This window comes from Xenopus laevis, chromosome 5S (genome assembly GCF_017654675.1).
Source record: "Xenopus laevis strain J_2021 chromosome 5S, Xenopus_laevis_v10.1, whole genome shotgun sequence".
Classification (NCBI taxonomy): domain Eukaryota; kingdom Metazoa; phylum Chordata; class Amphibia; order Anura; family Pipidae; genus Xenopus; species Xenopus laevis.
The window spans coordinates 29,349,451-29,366,972 of NC_054380.1; the positions used below are offsets into that span (position 1 = coordinate 29,349,451).

The window sequence follows — 17,522 nt, forward strand, 5'->3', positions numbered from 1 at the left end:
AGTGTATGAAAGTGTATGAAAATGCAGCCCTGTCCTGCATCTTTTGCAACGTGCAAATTTCCTATTATTAGTGATGGGCGAATAAATTCACCAAGCGTGAATTCACCGTGAACTTTCGCGTTTCGCTGCCAGTGAATAAATTAGCAAAACTGTGCCGAAAAACTTTGCCAGGCCGAAAACGTTTGGCTGCGCATCGAAATAGTAGCACGCATAGAATTATCTGCATGCCCATTGACTTTAATGCATTTGGAGAAAATAGGCGTGCATATAAAAAATGTCACGGGCGTCAAAATATTTTAGTTCCACAAATTTTTCGCTGTTTTGTGAATTTTGCAGTAAATTCGCTAATTTCTCTGTGCATCTAAAAGGAACAAATTTGCCCATCACTACCTATTATATAATAAATCAGCCATGTAATCACTGCCATAATCCTGTTACAGACGGGGCTGCAGGATGATATGAAGCAAAGGGATCATTAAATAGACCCTTCTTGTGAAATTTCTCATTTTATCAGCTTTTAGTTCCCTTGGACAGCTAGGGAATCGTATTTTCAGGAATTATAAAGAACACCACGGCCAACTTAAAGTACTGCTTGGATCCAATCAGTCAACAATCAGACTTGAGTGGGAACATAAACATTTCAGGAAAAATAACAGTGTGGCTATTGCCCCGTGCAATAGGTATAAATGCTACTCATGATGCTATAGCTCAACCAGTTAAAGAAGAACTAAAGCCTAACTAAAGAAGTAGGTAGAAATGTTCTACGTTATGTTTTGTGCTTCTATACCAGCCCAAGGCAACCACAGCCCTTTAGCAGTAAAGATCTGTGTCTCCAAAGATGCCCCAGTAGCTCCCATACTTCTTTTCTGCTGATTCACTGCACCTTTGGACCCATTCACAATATACAGTACACATAGGGTTGCCACCTGTCCAGTTTTGACCCGGACAGCCCGGTATTTTGAGGGGCTGCCCGGGTCTATACTTCCTGCCCGGTTTTCCAAATAAGGAAAACTGGGCGGGATTCCCTTGATTGACACGGCGATCGACCAATTGCTGATCGCCGCGTCATAGCCCACTGACGTCATAGCCCTGTCCACTGATGTCACAGACACGCCAACTGACGTCACGGGACCCCCCCCCCCCCGCCCGGTCTCAGCCAGACATAAAGGTGGCAACCCTAAGTACACACATAGAATAGAAATGTCACAATATAAGGCTAATTAGTAATTAATACAGATAATTATTACATGGCAGCACAGAAACCAGTGCTATTGGCATCAGAATGTAATAATCAGCCCTGTAGCATCATCTTATATTACAGGCCAACCTCATTTTCCGCTTGGTAATTTGTGACGACCCCTAAGCTTAGCTTCTCAACAGCTGCTCAGAGCCCACTGAGCATGTGAGTGTCACAGACACTTTCCAAGATGGTGACCCCTTGTGACAAGTTTGAAGTCCTGGATCATTGCTGCTATTGACAAGCTGAACATTTAGGCTGATGCAATACATTCAGTATATAAAATATGGCATTTTTAGCCATAATCATTTTAAGGGCTTAGTTCTCCTTTAAAGGCCAACATTGTGGCACTTTGATTTTCTTTTTGTAGTGCAGTTTTGAATCAGTGCCAGTAATAGAGTTGGTAGGGGACACTTGGACAACTAGAGCCATGCTGATTCTATAGTTCAATACACAGTATAACAAACAGCATAAAACAACTTTTACTTACCAGGAAATCTTTTCATCATAAATGAACTGAAAATGAAAAAAAAAATGTATATTAGGGATATGAATTAAGTGCATAGTACAATATCTGTCCGTGTTTTATTGAAACTTCTTATTACATTATGGAATGTTTATTCTTTATGTCCTTCTTTCAGTAAAACACATTTGTAAAACAAAACTATTTTTCACTTTACGTTGCAGCAAATGAAACTTCTATATACATACCAATGAGCAGTAAAAGAAAACATTCACTATTTTTTTTTTTATATATTTTGCTTTTTAATACTGTGATACATAAACTCTGTTTTGGATTCCTACAGAATATGCTGTTTAGTGTTTTTTTTTACTATGACATGACACTGTTTATAATCAAGTTGCAAAACTGGTAAAAAATAAATAAATCTGTAAATGGATTTTTGGGGCACAAAGCTGATATCTGTTACTCTAGATTAGATAATAATGTTGTATATATAAAGCGGCAGAATTAGTGGGAAAAGTCCAACTTTTATAGCCAATAGCTTTAACTGTCCCACATATTCCTCCATCCTTTATATTGAAAGCTATTGAGGTCACCACTAGATGACACCGCAGTATCACTTTTTCATATGCCAGACACGGAGTCCAATCCACTGATAGAAGCCAGCGAACACAGTGTTTCCTAGAAGTCTGCGCCACTGAGAAGTGTATGTTTAACTGCGCATTATTTCCCCTTTAAATTCAAATCCCACCCACATGATCGATATACGACAGAATTTAGCTCTGAAAGGGAAGGCAAATCTGTCCTTACGATTAAAAAATAAATATTTTGCAGAACTGATACAGATCGAAATCTATTTGTCAAAGAAAGCCAGTGTTATATTTTCCTTAAGAAGCCATTGAGCCGCCCGAGCAACACATTTATCTCACGTCTGGCAGCAAACGACTTAGATAACAATATGCAGAAGATCTGTGCTTGAGACAAATACCCGTTTGCACTGGGCTTAGCTGCACAACTTTACAAATCCACATTTATACAAACATGATGGAATAGGGTAGAGAACTCTTTATTTAAACTGAATGGGGACATTGATGATAGCTCTGGTTATCTGAGATAAATGTCATCAATTTCTAGAAAACACTACACATAAGTAGAGAGAATATTTGCCAATATCATAATGGAACTATAGCTCAACATATATTTCTACCAAACAGTCTTCCCCTACAATGTCCTATAAGTATTTGATGCAAGTTTGGCCTACTCTGGCACCCTTAGTAACCTATAGTTAGAGAGCCGAATGTGGACATAGTGACAGTGGAGTGCAGGAGTACATGGGCAGGGAGCTCCATAGGTGCTTAGACTCTATGAAAGAGCAACTGCCATGTGAGGGATCGAAGACACTAAAAGGACACAAATTTGGGGGTGTATACATGCCATGCAGGATTCAGTTATGCAATATTTATAGTAAAGCAATTTGCAATAATTCTACACTGATTTGTTTGCAATCAGTACAGCTCTGCAATATTGTAGTGCTTTGTGCACCCATTTCTGAGTGAGGAAGCCTGTAACTCCCCAGATTAGCAATAATATGATGGTCACGTCTGGCACCATGTAAATTTGCCTTATATAGAGTTCAGATTCAGTTCAGCCTGGCTCTTTGATTTGGTGGTAAATCAAGGGTGGCCAAAAGGTACCAGTAGACATTTAGCTGGTGATCAGTAGATCTCAAGACAATGTCAACAAACAACTTGTCTAAATCACCCTCCTGTTTCATGATTTTCATTCAGATATTAAGGTCTGTTTGTTAAGGGCAGAGACACATCTGAAGAGTCGGGGAGATTTAGTCGCCCATGACTAATCGCCTCTTCTTCAGGCTACTAATCACCCCGAAAAGTTTTTTTAGAATCTAAATCACTGGCAGGATGGCACTCGGAGCGCTTTGCTTTCTGAAATTGCCCAAATTTACCTCGTGAGCCAACTTTGGACAACTTCAGAAAATGAAGTGATCTGAGTTCCATCCCGTTGGCGATTTAGATTCTAGTCGGCGGGAAGGTTTTTAAGGGGGTGTAGTCACTGGGGGACTAAATCTCCCCGAATCTTCCGATGTTCCTGTGCTTTAAATATAGAAAAATACATTCTCTCATAAATCAATATAATATTTAAGAAATATTTTCCATGGAACAGAATGATAACAATGCTTTTATGGTTGTATAAATAGGACAACATCACAAAAATCGGCTCCTCTCTCTCTCCTAGGAGACCGCTCAGCCTCCCCTCCTATAGCAGCTCCAGCTCCTCTTCAGGGGTGCTCAGTCCGCAGCGTCCCCACCGCTTAACTCAAACTGTGCCAAAGGAATGGACGGCACTCCACTTGAAGAGGAAAAAAGTCTTTATTGCAAGCTAAAACAGGGATCAAAGGGCCTTTGATCCCTGTTTTAGCTTGCAATAAAGACTTTTTTCCACTTCAAGTGGAGTGCCGTCCATTCCTTTGGCACAACATCACAAAAAGTTGCATTAGTAAAGAATGGGCACTCCTGCTGTAAATGAATCCTGCTAAAAAAGGTCTCAGTTTTGTCCAAATCCTGAACTGTTGCGGTGCATCCCTTCTTTTTACAGTGACAGCACAGAAAGGGAGAGAGGATTATCAGTTAAATGTGCAGATTAGTTGCTGGCAGTTGAGTCGTTTAGTAAAATAAAGCTCCCCATAGACGCGACGATTCTTCTTGCCGAACGACCGATTTCAGTGAAGTCCAATAAATCCTTCGAAAATTATCGTGCGGTTAGTGGGATTCGAACGATCGTACATCTTACGATTTTTCGGCCGACATCTGTCAGGAAATTGATCTGCCAGGTCAAAAAATCTTTGTCAGTCCCAGTGCAATCTATCTATGTTTGCAGGGCCAAGCAGGCAGCTCCCCTTTGTTTTCCTGGCAAATTGGTCTTTTTAGTTGATGGTAAATTCGTACGATGGTACGATCGTTCTGAGAAGATCGTGGTCTCATGATCAGGATCTTATCTTTTAAAAATCTCAACATCTATGGCCATCTTTAGTCCCATGGAGAATTTCAGGAGATCTCACCATAATGAATGGGACAATGAGAATAAGATTATATGTTATAGTGGGGGAAAAAAGAATTAGCCACGCAATTTTGTGCTGAAGAATAAGTCAATTAGCTACCTGTAAGGCAGGCAATGAATCTGCACATGGCTTCTCCTGCGTAACGCAGCCCATTATGTGTTATCCATAAAGACTTCCCACCAAACCTTCTTCTGCACAAACACGACTGGCCCTCTGGCTAATCAGCTCAGCTGCATCCCATTGATAAGAACATTTCTCAGACAACAATTTCCTTATCTAACAGACAGACCAAACGTCTAAAAACAGCTGGCGGATTGACTACATAATGAGACTGAGATTATGATAATGCAAAGCATATGTAAATTTCAATCAGCTGCACATGTGATGGCGGTGGCTCAATCGCCCATAGGAAACCCATAGGCAGAAAACAGGCGCACACCTTACATTCTATGGCACAATTAACACACTGTAAACATGTCTGTTCCTTTTATCCTTGATGTGCACTTCAGGAACCTTTGTAGCTTTCTGTGTATCCATTTCACACATCAGACACGATTTCTCTTTTCATTAGACACCCTTTGTCATGTACGAATTGTGCTCATTTGATTTCAGACATATCAGCAGTGCTAGGAAACAAAACTCACATTTTGAAGTGTTTCCTTGACACTAGTAAGAATTAAAAAGCAAATAACTATGTTGTATATTCACTGTATTATGTCTCTACGTTACAAAACATGGGTCTGAGTATGGTTCTGCATAATAATGAAAGTTTCCCCGGTGCAGTTACCCATAGCAACAAATTAGATCTATGCATTTAAAGGGAACCTAGTAAAAATACTAAGCTTTAAAGGAGAAGGAAAGCTACAGAGGCATTTTATTGCCAATAGTGCAAGCTAGAATGCTATATTTATTCTGTAGAATGGTTTAACAGCTCTCGAAGCTCTCTGTTTGTTTAGGATAGCAGCTGCAGTATTAGCTTGGTTTGACATCACTTCCTGCCTGAGACTCTCCCTGATCTCTCATAGGAGGTTTAAGCTGAAGACAGGAAGTCTGATACATCAGCGCTTACAATACCTTTTAACACATTTCCATTAGTATGCATGTTTAAAATTAAAAATATTTAATTTGTAGTATACCCCCTTGCTCAACATAAATTCAATGAACAGGGCTTGTGCTGAACACACGTTTTACCTATTGTTTTACGTAAGAAAAATCTATGATTTTTGTTATTTTTTTTACATTAAGGGCCAGATTCAATTTGGTGAAAAAAAGTTCTCACAATTTATCACGTGAAAACTCATGGATGTGGTTCAATCCGAGGACAACATTTTTTCTCCTAATTCACTTCCAGGTTTTTTGCCATAGACTTCATTAGGGTTTTCACGTGATAACCCATGAGATAAGTTTTTTCTAAATTATTATTATTATTATTATTATTAATGTAATGTGAATTATGTATTTATATAGCGCCAACATATTGCGTAGCGCTGTAAAGTAAATGTGATTATACAACTAAATCACATGAATTATACATAGAACATATGGATTTACATACATTACAATCAATACCGGTACAAAAGGTGAGGAAGGCCCTATGCAGAAAGAGCTTACACTCTAAAGGGAAGGGAGTAATACACAAGGTGTGGGAGTGGGCAAGATTGGATTAAGTGGGTGAGAAATGTGGTACTGTATGTGGTGTAAATTGAATTGCATCTCAAATTGAATCTCTTCCATGAGTTTTCACATGGAGTTTTCTCACTGAATTGAATCTGGCCCAACTAGGGCAAACAGGGAAATTGAAGCTACTCCATGCTTGGTCCTTGTGAGGCTCCCCTTTGTTGTGACTGTTTTGGTAGCAGGAGACTATTATAATCTAATTATCTACCTCACAAGAATCAAACATGGAGTAGCTTCAAGTCAAGAAATCACAAAAACTATAGATGAACAAAACAATGGGCAAAAAGCACAAGCTCCTTTGTCTAAAAATTTAATAACACTCTTTTCAGTTGTCCTTTAAAAGAGACATATTGCAAATATTTAAATCTTTATCCATGTTCCTGATGGAAAAAGGACACTTTGCAATAAGCTTCAGAAATTAGAAATAGTTGAATAGTTTTTCTTATAAAGTTCAGCTTTTGCATGTCCTCCAAGCACCGTAGACTCATTTGTGCCAGCCAATTGCAAGACTGCTTTAGGTTACTATTATTGGCTAAAGCCCTTGTTACCTCTCACTAACTGGAGGCTCAAGGGGTCTTCAGATAGGGATGAGATATGAGTGGTAGGAGGAAAACAAAACAATCTGAAAGTACTGTCTTTATTTGCCTTCCTCTCTAAATCTAAAGCAATGAAGACTGAAATGGCGACGTTACCAACCGACAGCATGTAAATGATGAAAGTGTATAGTGTTATGTTTTTCTCTATAATAGCAAAACCTGAACAGCTGTTTTTTGGACAATATATACTATACAGTTTACTATAAAGAATACAGGGTAAAGTACTCACCACAATGAGAGCGACAACAGACAGAGTATAATAAGTGGCATCCCGCAGCAAACACCAGGACGAGAGCATAACAACCTGCCAGTAGGAAGAAGAACAAGACATTAAGAATAATGGTAAATAATGGCAAGTTCATTCTGGGTTTATTCAATAGGACATATCTGCTATGATATAATATAATAATTTAGCATTGTTATAAATGCAAACCTCTTATTCTGTTAGACAGAACATAAAATACACACTGCTGCATGTGTTAATTTACAGACGGTGAAGACAACCATTCCTTACTCAAACCTGAACACTGGTGTCGCTTCAACCGCAAAGAAGGTTAAAGGGATACTGTCATGGGAAAATAATTTTTTTTCAAAATGAATCAGTTAATAGTGCTGCTCCAGCAGAATTCTGCACTGAAATCCATTTCTCAAAAGAGCAAACAGATTTTCTATATTCAATTTTGAAATCTGACATGGGGCTAGACATTTTGTCAATTTCCCAGCTGGCCCTGGTCATGTGACTTGTGGCTGCATTTTAGGAGAGAAATGCTTTCTGGCAGGCTGCTGTTTTTCCTTCTCAATGTAACTGAATGTGTCTCAGTGGGACATGGGTTTTTACTATTGAGTGCTGTTGTTAGATCTACCAGGCAGCTGTTATCTTGTGTTAGGGAGCTGTTATCTAGTTACCTTCCCATTGTTCTTTTCTTTGGCTGCTGGGGGAGAAAAGGGAGGGGGTGATATCACTCCAACTTGCAGTACAGCAGTAAAGAGTGATTTAAGTTTATCAGAGCACAAGTCACATGACTTGGGGCAGCTGGGAAATTGACAATATGTCTAGCCCCATGTCAGATTTAAAAATTAAATATAAAAAAATCTGTTTGGTTTTTTGAGAAATGGATTTCAGGGCAGAATTCTGCTGGAGCAGCACTATTAACGGATTCATTTTGAAAATTTTTTTTTTTTCCCATGACAGTATCCCTTTAAGTAAGGGAACGCCACATCTGGGCCATTGTGTGTAGAAATAAAATCCGTTGTTTTTACTGTATGGGGGTTGTGTATATATAGCTCACTAACACATTCCTTGGATAATTACTCTGGTACATAGGACTTTACTGGACATTCTGGTCTAAACCTCCTCCCTGGAACAGTGAAATCGGTCTCTATCTATTTCTATTTCTAGTTCATCAAGAATTTTTAATTAAAGTGATGCTTGTATGGTAACAAATACAATTTAGTGAAATGAATACTGCTGTGGTGCTATTATCCACTTGAAACAAATAAAAAAAAATAAATCAGTTGTAAAGTTGCTTAAATGACTGCCAACTGGAATGGATGACTGCTTGCCTATGTCGACCAAAGGAACATGCACTTTAGGGACAAAAGTTGAACAATGTAGGGAATATTGTAAATATGTAAGGAAGAAGGACTTTTCCAAGAACATTGCCCTTTTTTGCTGTATTATGGGAATACAGATCCATTGAATACCTTTTGCTTTCCGGAACCAGGTCTGGTGTTGAGGAAACAACAACAAGAGTACCAAGCCCCTCAGAGTATATGGTATGGAATTGAAACGCAGTATTCTGGGGTGCCATAAAAAGTGCTAATGGGGTACTGAGCAGTAAAAGAAGAAACCAGGAGTGATCTGTGAGGAACCAGTTTTAGAAACAGGAAAGGAAGGCTCAACATTTGCAAGGCAGGTGGTTGGAGGAAATCTGAAGAAACTTAATTACAAATACCACAGAGGGCAGACAATTAGAGTAGGTGGATAATACTTGCTATAATAAGCAACTCAATGTTCTCTTCCAGATAGCTTTCCATAGATTGGGTTACACTCAAGTTCAACTATCTTAATGGGACAGTAACCCACGAAATGAAAATCCCCTAAAGGTATTATATATAATATTCATTTTGTTTGTGCTAATAATAATTGCTGCAAAATTCCAAGAATTATATATATGTTAACAGGTATTCTAGTAAAGTTTCTGGAGATGGTTATTGAATATGTATGAGCCAAGGCTGAACAAAACAGATTTGTTTAAGGGGCAAATTTATCAAGGTTCGAAGTGAATTTGAGGGAATTTTCGAAGTAAAAAAATTCAAAATTCGAAGTAATTTTTTAGACACTTCGACCATCGAATAGGATTTTACGACTTCGAATTCAAATTCGATTAGAAGTAAAAATAGTTCGAATATTCCACCATTCGATAATCTAAGTATTGTCTCTTTAAAAAAAACTTCGACTTCAATACTTCGCCAAATTAAACCTGCCAAAGTGCTATGTTAGCCTATGGGGACCTTCTACAACCATTTTCTAAGTCTTTACACATCGAAGTAAAATCGTTCGAATCGTTTTTACGATTTTACTTTGATTGTTTGATGGCCAAATTCGGCGAAAAATACTTTGACTTCTATATTCAAATTCGAAGTATTTTAATTCAATTGTCAAATTTCGAAGTATTTTACACTCTGAAATTCGACCCTTGATAAATCTGCCCCTATGTCTGCATTATTCAGTCAGGTTAGCACACTGCTAACAAATATTACAGTGTATATTTTCACAATCTCAGCTCAGCTAGAAAGATTCCCTTCCTATGTTTTAGCTTGAGCATTTTCCGATTCAAATTGGTAGCAGATTCGGGGGTATAATAAATCTCGAAAAGTTTGAGGTTTTTTTCTCCTTTAAAATTCTACTAGAAACTTTTGATTTTTAGTAAATAATACCCTAAATCTTTAAAACAAGTTCGTAGAAGAACAGAAAATTCAAAGAGAATTTACAATCATAATCCCGCTGACAGTTGTATAACACCGTGGATCCAAAAACTGTACACCGGCCAAACAAACACTGGAAGGCATTAATGGGAAATATGTTGTGCTAATTTCATTAAATGTAAAAGTATGATATGTTTCATTTATATATATATATGCAAGAAACAGTGTCAGACTAGGGGTTCTATGAGCCCACATGCACATCGTCTGGAATATGGTATGAGTTTGTAGATAGGCAGAGAGTGGAAATACGCAAGTTCTGATCTGAATTGTCTCAGGATGGGGCCCTTTAACCCGCCAGATCAAAAGAAATTCCCAACTAATCGAACAGAGCATTGTTCAGTTGGGAGATCTCACCCATTTCCACGGGAAAATGTTTTTGTTTGAATAATTGGAAGATGAGCGCAACTATATGCTAGTGACTGAGCTTCTGTAACTAGATAATATCAACTAATATAAACTCTGCCAGATCCTGTTTTGCTACCATAAACTGTTCAGTGCCGGAGTTTTAAACCAAGGATGGAAAGATAAATTCATAGAGCAAGGATATAATGCAAGATTAAATAAAGATCACAAGAGTAGACTTGAGATCTAAACAGAACATATATTAAGAGCTATATGACATGCACAGCGGAAGATGAAATGTCCCGTTTATAAACAGATAAAATAAAGTAACAGGAGACATGCAGAAGATATAATTCAGGGACAGATCAATGTATTTTACCTACAATGTAGCAGAATTCCAATATTCTAATGCCCCCTCCTCCTTCCATACATATCTCTTAGCAGGAAAAGTCATGAAAATCCACAGATTAGGTGAGAATGGCCCTTTGCACTAGAATGCCCAGATTAAGGGGCAGATTTATCAAGGGTCGAATTGAAAATTTGAATTCTCAAAAAAAATTTATGGTCAAATTCAACTAGAGGAGTTATCCAAACTCGATTAGAATTTTTTAAAAAAATTCAAATTCGATTCAATTTTAAGAACTCAAATTAGACTATTCGCCACCTAACACCTGCCGAATCACTGTTAAGTCAGAGAGTTTTTGAGTCGTTTAAATTCATTAAATTTTATTAATACATTTCGACTAGTCAAATTTCAAATTTATGGGAGTGTATGGGAGTTTTAAAAAAACTCACATTCCACGTCAGGGTGTTATCTGGAGCAACTGCTTTCCAGATATTTTTAAAACTATGACTGAATGACAATAGTTTGTTATATCTATACTCATTTCATGAGTTAAAGGAGAACTAAACCCTAAAAATGATTAGGGCTAAAAATGCCATGTTTTATATAATAAACTTATTGCACCAGCCTAAAGTTTCAGCTTGTCAATAGCAGCAATGATCCAGGACTTCAAACTTGTCAAAGGGGGTCACCATCTTGGAAAGTGTCTGTGACACTCAGATGCTCTGAGCAGCTGTTGAGAAACTGAGTTTAGGGATTGTCGCAAATTATCCAGCAGAAAACGAGGTTTGTCTGTAATATAAGATGATGCTACAAGGCTGATTATTCAATTCTGATGCTAATTGCACTGGTTTCTATTTCTGTTTATGTGAATGCCAAGTCCATTCATGTGATATAGTTCAATGTATTTTTAAAGTCAGCCAGTAGAATAGGTATTTGTATGTGCTTCTATTTAACCCCTAGCCTAGGCTTCTATTTATTACCTTCAGAGTCAAGTTAATAAATATTGTGTAGACAGCAAATTTCTGTTAGCTCCAAATTATTGACTGATTTGATTATCATTAGAGCATTCATGCTCTTCAAGCAACCACAACCTTATGGTCACAGAAGAAATGGAAATGCCAAGATGCCAATTGAAGCATTATATATAGACGTGAGCTTCATTAAACTAAAACATGAAGTTTGTACAGTGTTGGTATCAGGTCTTGTCCTGCTCAAGATTCCCATCAAAGCAAATGACCCAAGCTGGAGATACATCCACATTGAAATCCAAAACTTTATTTGTAACCATCACTTTTTTGTAATCATCGCTTTTCATGTGTCTGTACATGCATTCCATAGCATCAAATTAGATCCAGTATACTATGTTTATATACTGTACAAATTTCTACCATCTTTGTTTCAAGTAGACCTTACACATCCCAGATATTGCCAATTTGCCAGGATACATCTTCCACAGAACTGAGAAAGAAATCAATCAACTGTATCAACCAGGGAACATGGAAAACCTAGGGGCACTAGCGGCATTTCGCCAGAAATCCCATCCACAGGGACATCGGCAATTTACAGGTGTAGACGACAATTTGCTAGCGAACTGGACCGTTGCTGTCGTTTGTTCGCACTCTATCGCCAGGCGACTTTTTGCTCTGACGAACGGCCGTTAATCCACAAATTCAGTAAAGTGCGAATTTTACTGAACGTTACCTCTTTCAATAGAGTTGACTTTGCCACCTCAGACCAAGTGAAGTGCTAAAATGAAACTACATATTCCTCAATCTTATGTTAGTGACGTAGGGGCCGATTCACTAACTTCGAGTGAAGGATTCGAAGGTAAAAAACTTTGAATTTCGAAGTTTTTTTGGGCTACTTCGACCATCGAATGGGCTACTTCGACCTTCGACTACGACTTTGAATCGAAGGATTCGAAGTAAAAATCATTCGACTATTCAACCATTTGATAGTCGAAGTACTGTCTCTTTAAAAAAAAATTCGACCCCCTAGTTCGCAATCTAAAAGCTACCGAAGTCAATGTTAACCTATGGGGAAGGTCCCCATAAATGGGGAAGGTCCCCATAGGCTTGCCTAACTTTTTTTGATCGAAGGATATTCCTTCGATCGTTGGATTAAAATCCTTCGAATCGTTCGATTTTTTTTTAAGCAGGATTGCCTGCAAAAGTCCTATTAAACTGTTTAAACATTTTTTCCCAGACGTTTGAGGGGCATGGAACATTCATTTTAGGTTGGGCTCATGTGTAGGGCATTAGATCTATTTTGTCTTTATTCAGGTTCCTTGGACATTTGTAATAAAAGTGGCCACTTTAAGCATTTGCACCAACATCTCTAATAAAGACGTCCATACGACTTTAATGTACCCGCCCTATTCAAATTGATCTAAGTGTAGAGGACTAAGAAGTTTCATTAGGCAGAAGCGATCGCTAGCGTAATTTTGCTTTCAAGCACTCGCACTGTCGAAGTAAAGCTAGCGAAAAGTCGCCAGTGTTCGAAACCCAGAACTCAACGTTGCATTTTAGTGAATTAGCCTAGCGGTAAGCAGTTTTCGCATGGCGAAGTGGCGTGAAGTGTGGTGAAGCGTTCGCTGGCGACAATTCGTTCATCCTGGGGTGGTCCAACCTGAGCCGTTCCAGATGCAGCCCTCGGGCCCTATTCCACTTTGCCAGTTGTTGGGAAACTAGGCCACAGGTTGGCCAACTCCAATCATATATACAAGAGGATGGCTGCTATCCATTCTGCCTCTACAATCATCCCAAAACTGGAAAGTGCTCTGAAATCCAGGCTGGCATCATGGCAATCCTTGTGTGCAGCTACTTTAATCCTTTTACATTCCATGGTTGCTATGGGTTACTGGGTCAGGGCAAATTTTCCCCATGTCTGTGACACTGTTGATATCTGATTTCATTGACAGGCTTCAACTGATGCAACCTAATTCACAACAGTGTCTCACATCTACTTTGAGCTATTTGAAATTATTTGGGCATTTAAGCACGGTCAGATCTGTAATGGGCAAAAGGGTTTCTAAAAAAAAGTCAAAAAATATATGTATTTTATTCTATTCAGTTTTATATATAAACATGCAGTATATCTACTTTAATATGCCAAGAATTAAAGCAAATCTTAAAACGCATTTATGCTATTGTTTAAAAAACATTGGTGTTTTTGCTCCATTCCTGAGAATGTTATGGACAGATGCCGTCCTGGTGAGCAACCGCCATTCCTTTCAGTGCAGGGTTAGGTTTGCCTGTGTGATTTCACAACTGGTCAAAGTAAATTAAATGAGTTTAAAATAGATTTGTCCTCCCAAAGGGAAGCAGGGGGCACAGAGTAAAAAATACGGCAGTAACTTAATGCACAGAATGATTCCTTCCAAGGGAAGTGGGATAAGTGGGCAGCACTGAGTTCATTACTAATCACAGTGGGGAAATGTTCCTTAGGAAAAGTGTGGGAGGTGGAACATTCTGAACATGTGTTGTAAAGTCACCGATATGAGCAGGACACATCACTCTTCATTAAATTCCAAGGTGTATGTACAATACATTTATTTAAAAGCACATAGGGCATACCTCCCAACTGTCCTGTTTTTCGCGGGACAGTCCCGATTTTGACAGCTCAACCCACAGTCCCGGATTGTTACTAAAATGCTAAAATGTCCCGACTTTCTCTTTGATCTCCTGCACTGAACAGCCAGAAAAAGATAAAGGGGGTATATTTATAAAAGAGTGAAGTTTGAGGTCACCACAGTCTATTAGAGTGAAAGTCTGCCACTCTCCATTTATTTCTATGGGAATTTAAAAAGAGTATTTATCAATGGGTGAAAGTGAAAGTTCACCCTTTGATAAATAAATATGCCTTTAAAAATGCCATAGAAATGGATGGAAAGAGGCAGTTTTTCACTCAAGCGGACTGGGTGATCTCTAACTTCACTTTTTGATAAATATACCCCAAAGTTTCTAACTTATTTAGCTTTTGGCAGAGAGCCCAGAATACGTGGCAGGTGCACATAGATACTTTTGTAAAAATTTAAGATAAGCAAAGAAACAATTTAAGATAAGCATGTCTCTTGGGGAAACTGTGACTTGCAGATTAAAGGACAATTCACCTTCATTAGCAAAACTGTAATAACACATAAAAACCACAGAAATGTGTTCGAACTTTCATGACCTGCCACATTTTGTAAAATGAACATGGTAAATGGGGGTGTGGTCACAAAAATCGGTATGGCCAAAAATGTTTGACGCGCTCTTTTTGTCCCTTTTTCGGTTTCCAAAATGCTGGGAGATATGATAGGACTTTCTGATCTCTTTCATCAGGTATGTTTGTTCCACTACAGGTTCCACTGAACACAACAGCATAAAACTGAATGGGCTGGAAGTAGGGTTCAACAAAGGTTCCTGATTCCCCAGCCTCTCCAATTACTTGGCTTGGTGTCCAGAAGAGAGGTCAGCACCTCTCCAATATACATGAGAGCAAAAGAATCACCAGACACTCGACAGCAGGTGAAGCGGGACGGACCCCGGCGTGTTTATTCAAGTCTTGTGATGTAACGTTTCGGTGGCGGACCCCTTCGTCAGAAGTAGGGTCGCCACCTTTTCTGGAAAAAAATACCGGCCTTCCTATATATTTATCTTTTTTTCCCTATTAATAACATTGGGATCTACCATTATTTTTACCGGCCAGGATGCTAAAATACCAGCCAGTGGCAACCCTAGCTGGAAGTTGTTCAGGGAGCAGAAAAACAATGTCTGTAGGAACCAGAGCAGATACCCTACAATAAAATGAAGACTTCTGTCTCCAAGAAATCATATTTAAATGTAGAAATTTAAATAAAATGGAGTATTATTTAGCGAGACTGATAGCACAAGGGTTATTTTCCCTGCTACTTTATAAAATACAACCTATTAAGGATAAGTCCACACTGGGCGTTTTGGGGAGATTTGGTCGCCTGGCAACTAAACGCCTCGTTTTTGCGGCGACCAATCTCCCCAAATGCCTTCCCTGACTCTGCGTCGGCTTTAAGTGAAAAAACGCTGGCGCTAATCACACGCGACGGTTTATTTCCGAAGTCGCCCAAAGTTTCCACTTCTGGCGACTTCGGAAAATGAATCGCCGCGTGTGATAAGCGCTGGCATTTTTTCATTTTAGCCGGCGCAGAGTCAGGGAAGGCGTTTGGGGAGATTGGTCGCCGCAAAAACGAGGCGATTAGTTGTCAGGCAACCAAATCTCCCCAAAACGCCCTGTGTGGCCTGACCCTTAAAATGTCAGCAACACTGAAGCTTAAACAGTTTAGCAGAACAATCCTCGATCAAGTGAAAAATGGCACCTACCTGTCATAAGGCTTTTGTTCCCTGATGTTCTGGAAAGTTTTTACATATATAAACATCTCTGAATGTCACAACATTAACTTTCATATTATACAAACTGGCTTCAACATTTCCAGCTGATTTTAACGCCACTGAAAACAGAGACGAGAAGTGCAGAGAGCACTTGCCCCGTTAGGCGCAGAACTGGGGAAGAAAATAATAAGCACAAGTTCATAATTCAGAGGCAATACACTGCGAAGGTGAGTAAGGCTAAATCATTCTCCAGTCCTCCCACATTAACTCTGCAGAATCCAGTGCCAGAATCCAAGTAAATCCACATATTACCTTTAAAGCAAATACAAACTATAATCCCCGTTTATACACACACATACATACCTATTTGAACTTCATTACACTCTATTTACACTGCCACGGGTTTCAAATATAGACAGGTTCATAAAAAACATAGCCTTTGCCAAGCTGTAGCATATGAATGAAGACAGAAGCAAGAAATTACATAGAAAACGTATAACCCTCTGACCATGACCACTACGGAATTCCTGTCAATATGCACTACAGTTATGGGATCCGTTATCTGGAAACCCTCTGAATATTGGGACAGCCATCTCTCATACACTCCAGATTAATCAAATAATTCAAATTTGTAAAAATGATTATAATTTTCTCTGTAATAATGAACAGTACCGTAGTTTAGACTTGATCCAAACTGAGACATAATTCTAGTTTGAGGCAAAAAAACAATATTGGGTAATTTTTGAGTAGAACTCAAGTATAGAGATCCAAATAATGGAAAGATCCCCTGAGCATTCAGGATAACTGGTCAAATACCTGTAGAGAGAATAACTACTACTGCTCTATCTATAGTAACACATATACTCATTGAAATGACACTACAGGGGAAATATAATAAATACGCAAAGAGCAAAACTTTGAGAATAAAAATTCGCCTGTCGCAATGTAATATTCTTCGTTAAGCTTTTAATGCATTTCGAATATATTGTGAACTTGTAAAACCTGCTCTGGAGTTTTGTTAAATATTTTGTTGCAAAAAAGGTTTTGCGATTGTGAATTTTTATTACATCCACTGCGAACGTTCGCAAAAGCAATTTGGTCTCAAACTTTGTGAGGAAGTCGGTAAGGTCTTACAATATATCTTAGTGTGTTTAGAACGTGGGTATTTATTTTCAGTTCTTTTATCAATTTTTTTCATTTTAACCAGCATTTCACCTTGTGTCATGGAATTACATTTCGAACCGAAATTCTCAGACACAAGGTTTCCGGACAAAAGAGGATTCTGCTAGTGGTCGGGGGCTGCAATGGGATTTCAGCAGGCTGATTTTGGCCCTGTCTGGCCGTATCCACATTTATTCATTCCTCTGGGATTTTTAGAGGTGTGTTTATCAAGGGTTGAAAGTTCGAGTTCATCGTTTCAAAAACACGCCTCTAATAATCCCATAGGAA

General features: G+C 38.6%; 1 protein-coding gene across 2 annotated transcripts in view; it reads right to left on the reverse strand.

The window, feature by feature from the left end:
* LOC108717769 (sodium/potassium/calcium exchanger 3) overlaps positions 1–17,522 on the reverse strand; it is a 184,530-nt gene that overhangs the window by 15,704 nt on the left and 151,304 nt on the right. For both annotated transcript variants that reach the window (XM_018265108.2, XM_041564354.1), the window contains 2 exons: positions 7,282–7,356; positions 1,728–1,753 (listed from right to left, as the gene is read on the reverse strand). In XM_018265108.2, coding sequence (XP_018120597.1) covers positions 1,728–1,753; positions 7,282–7,356 — 101 coding nt within the window. The remainder of the gene's footprint in view (positions 1–1,727; positions 1,754–7,281; positions 7,357–17,522) is intronic.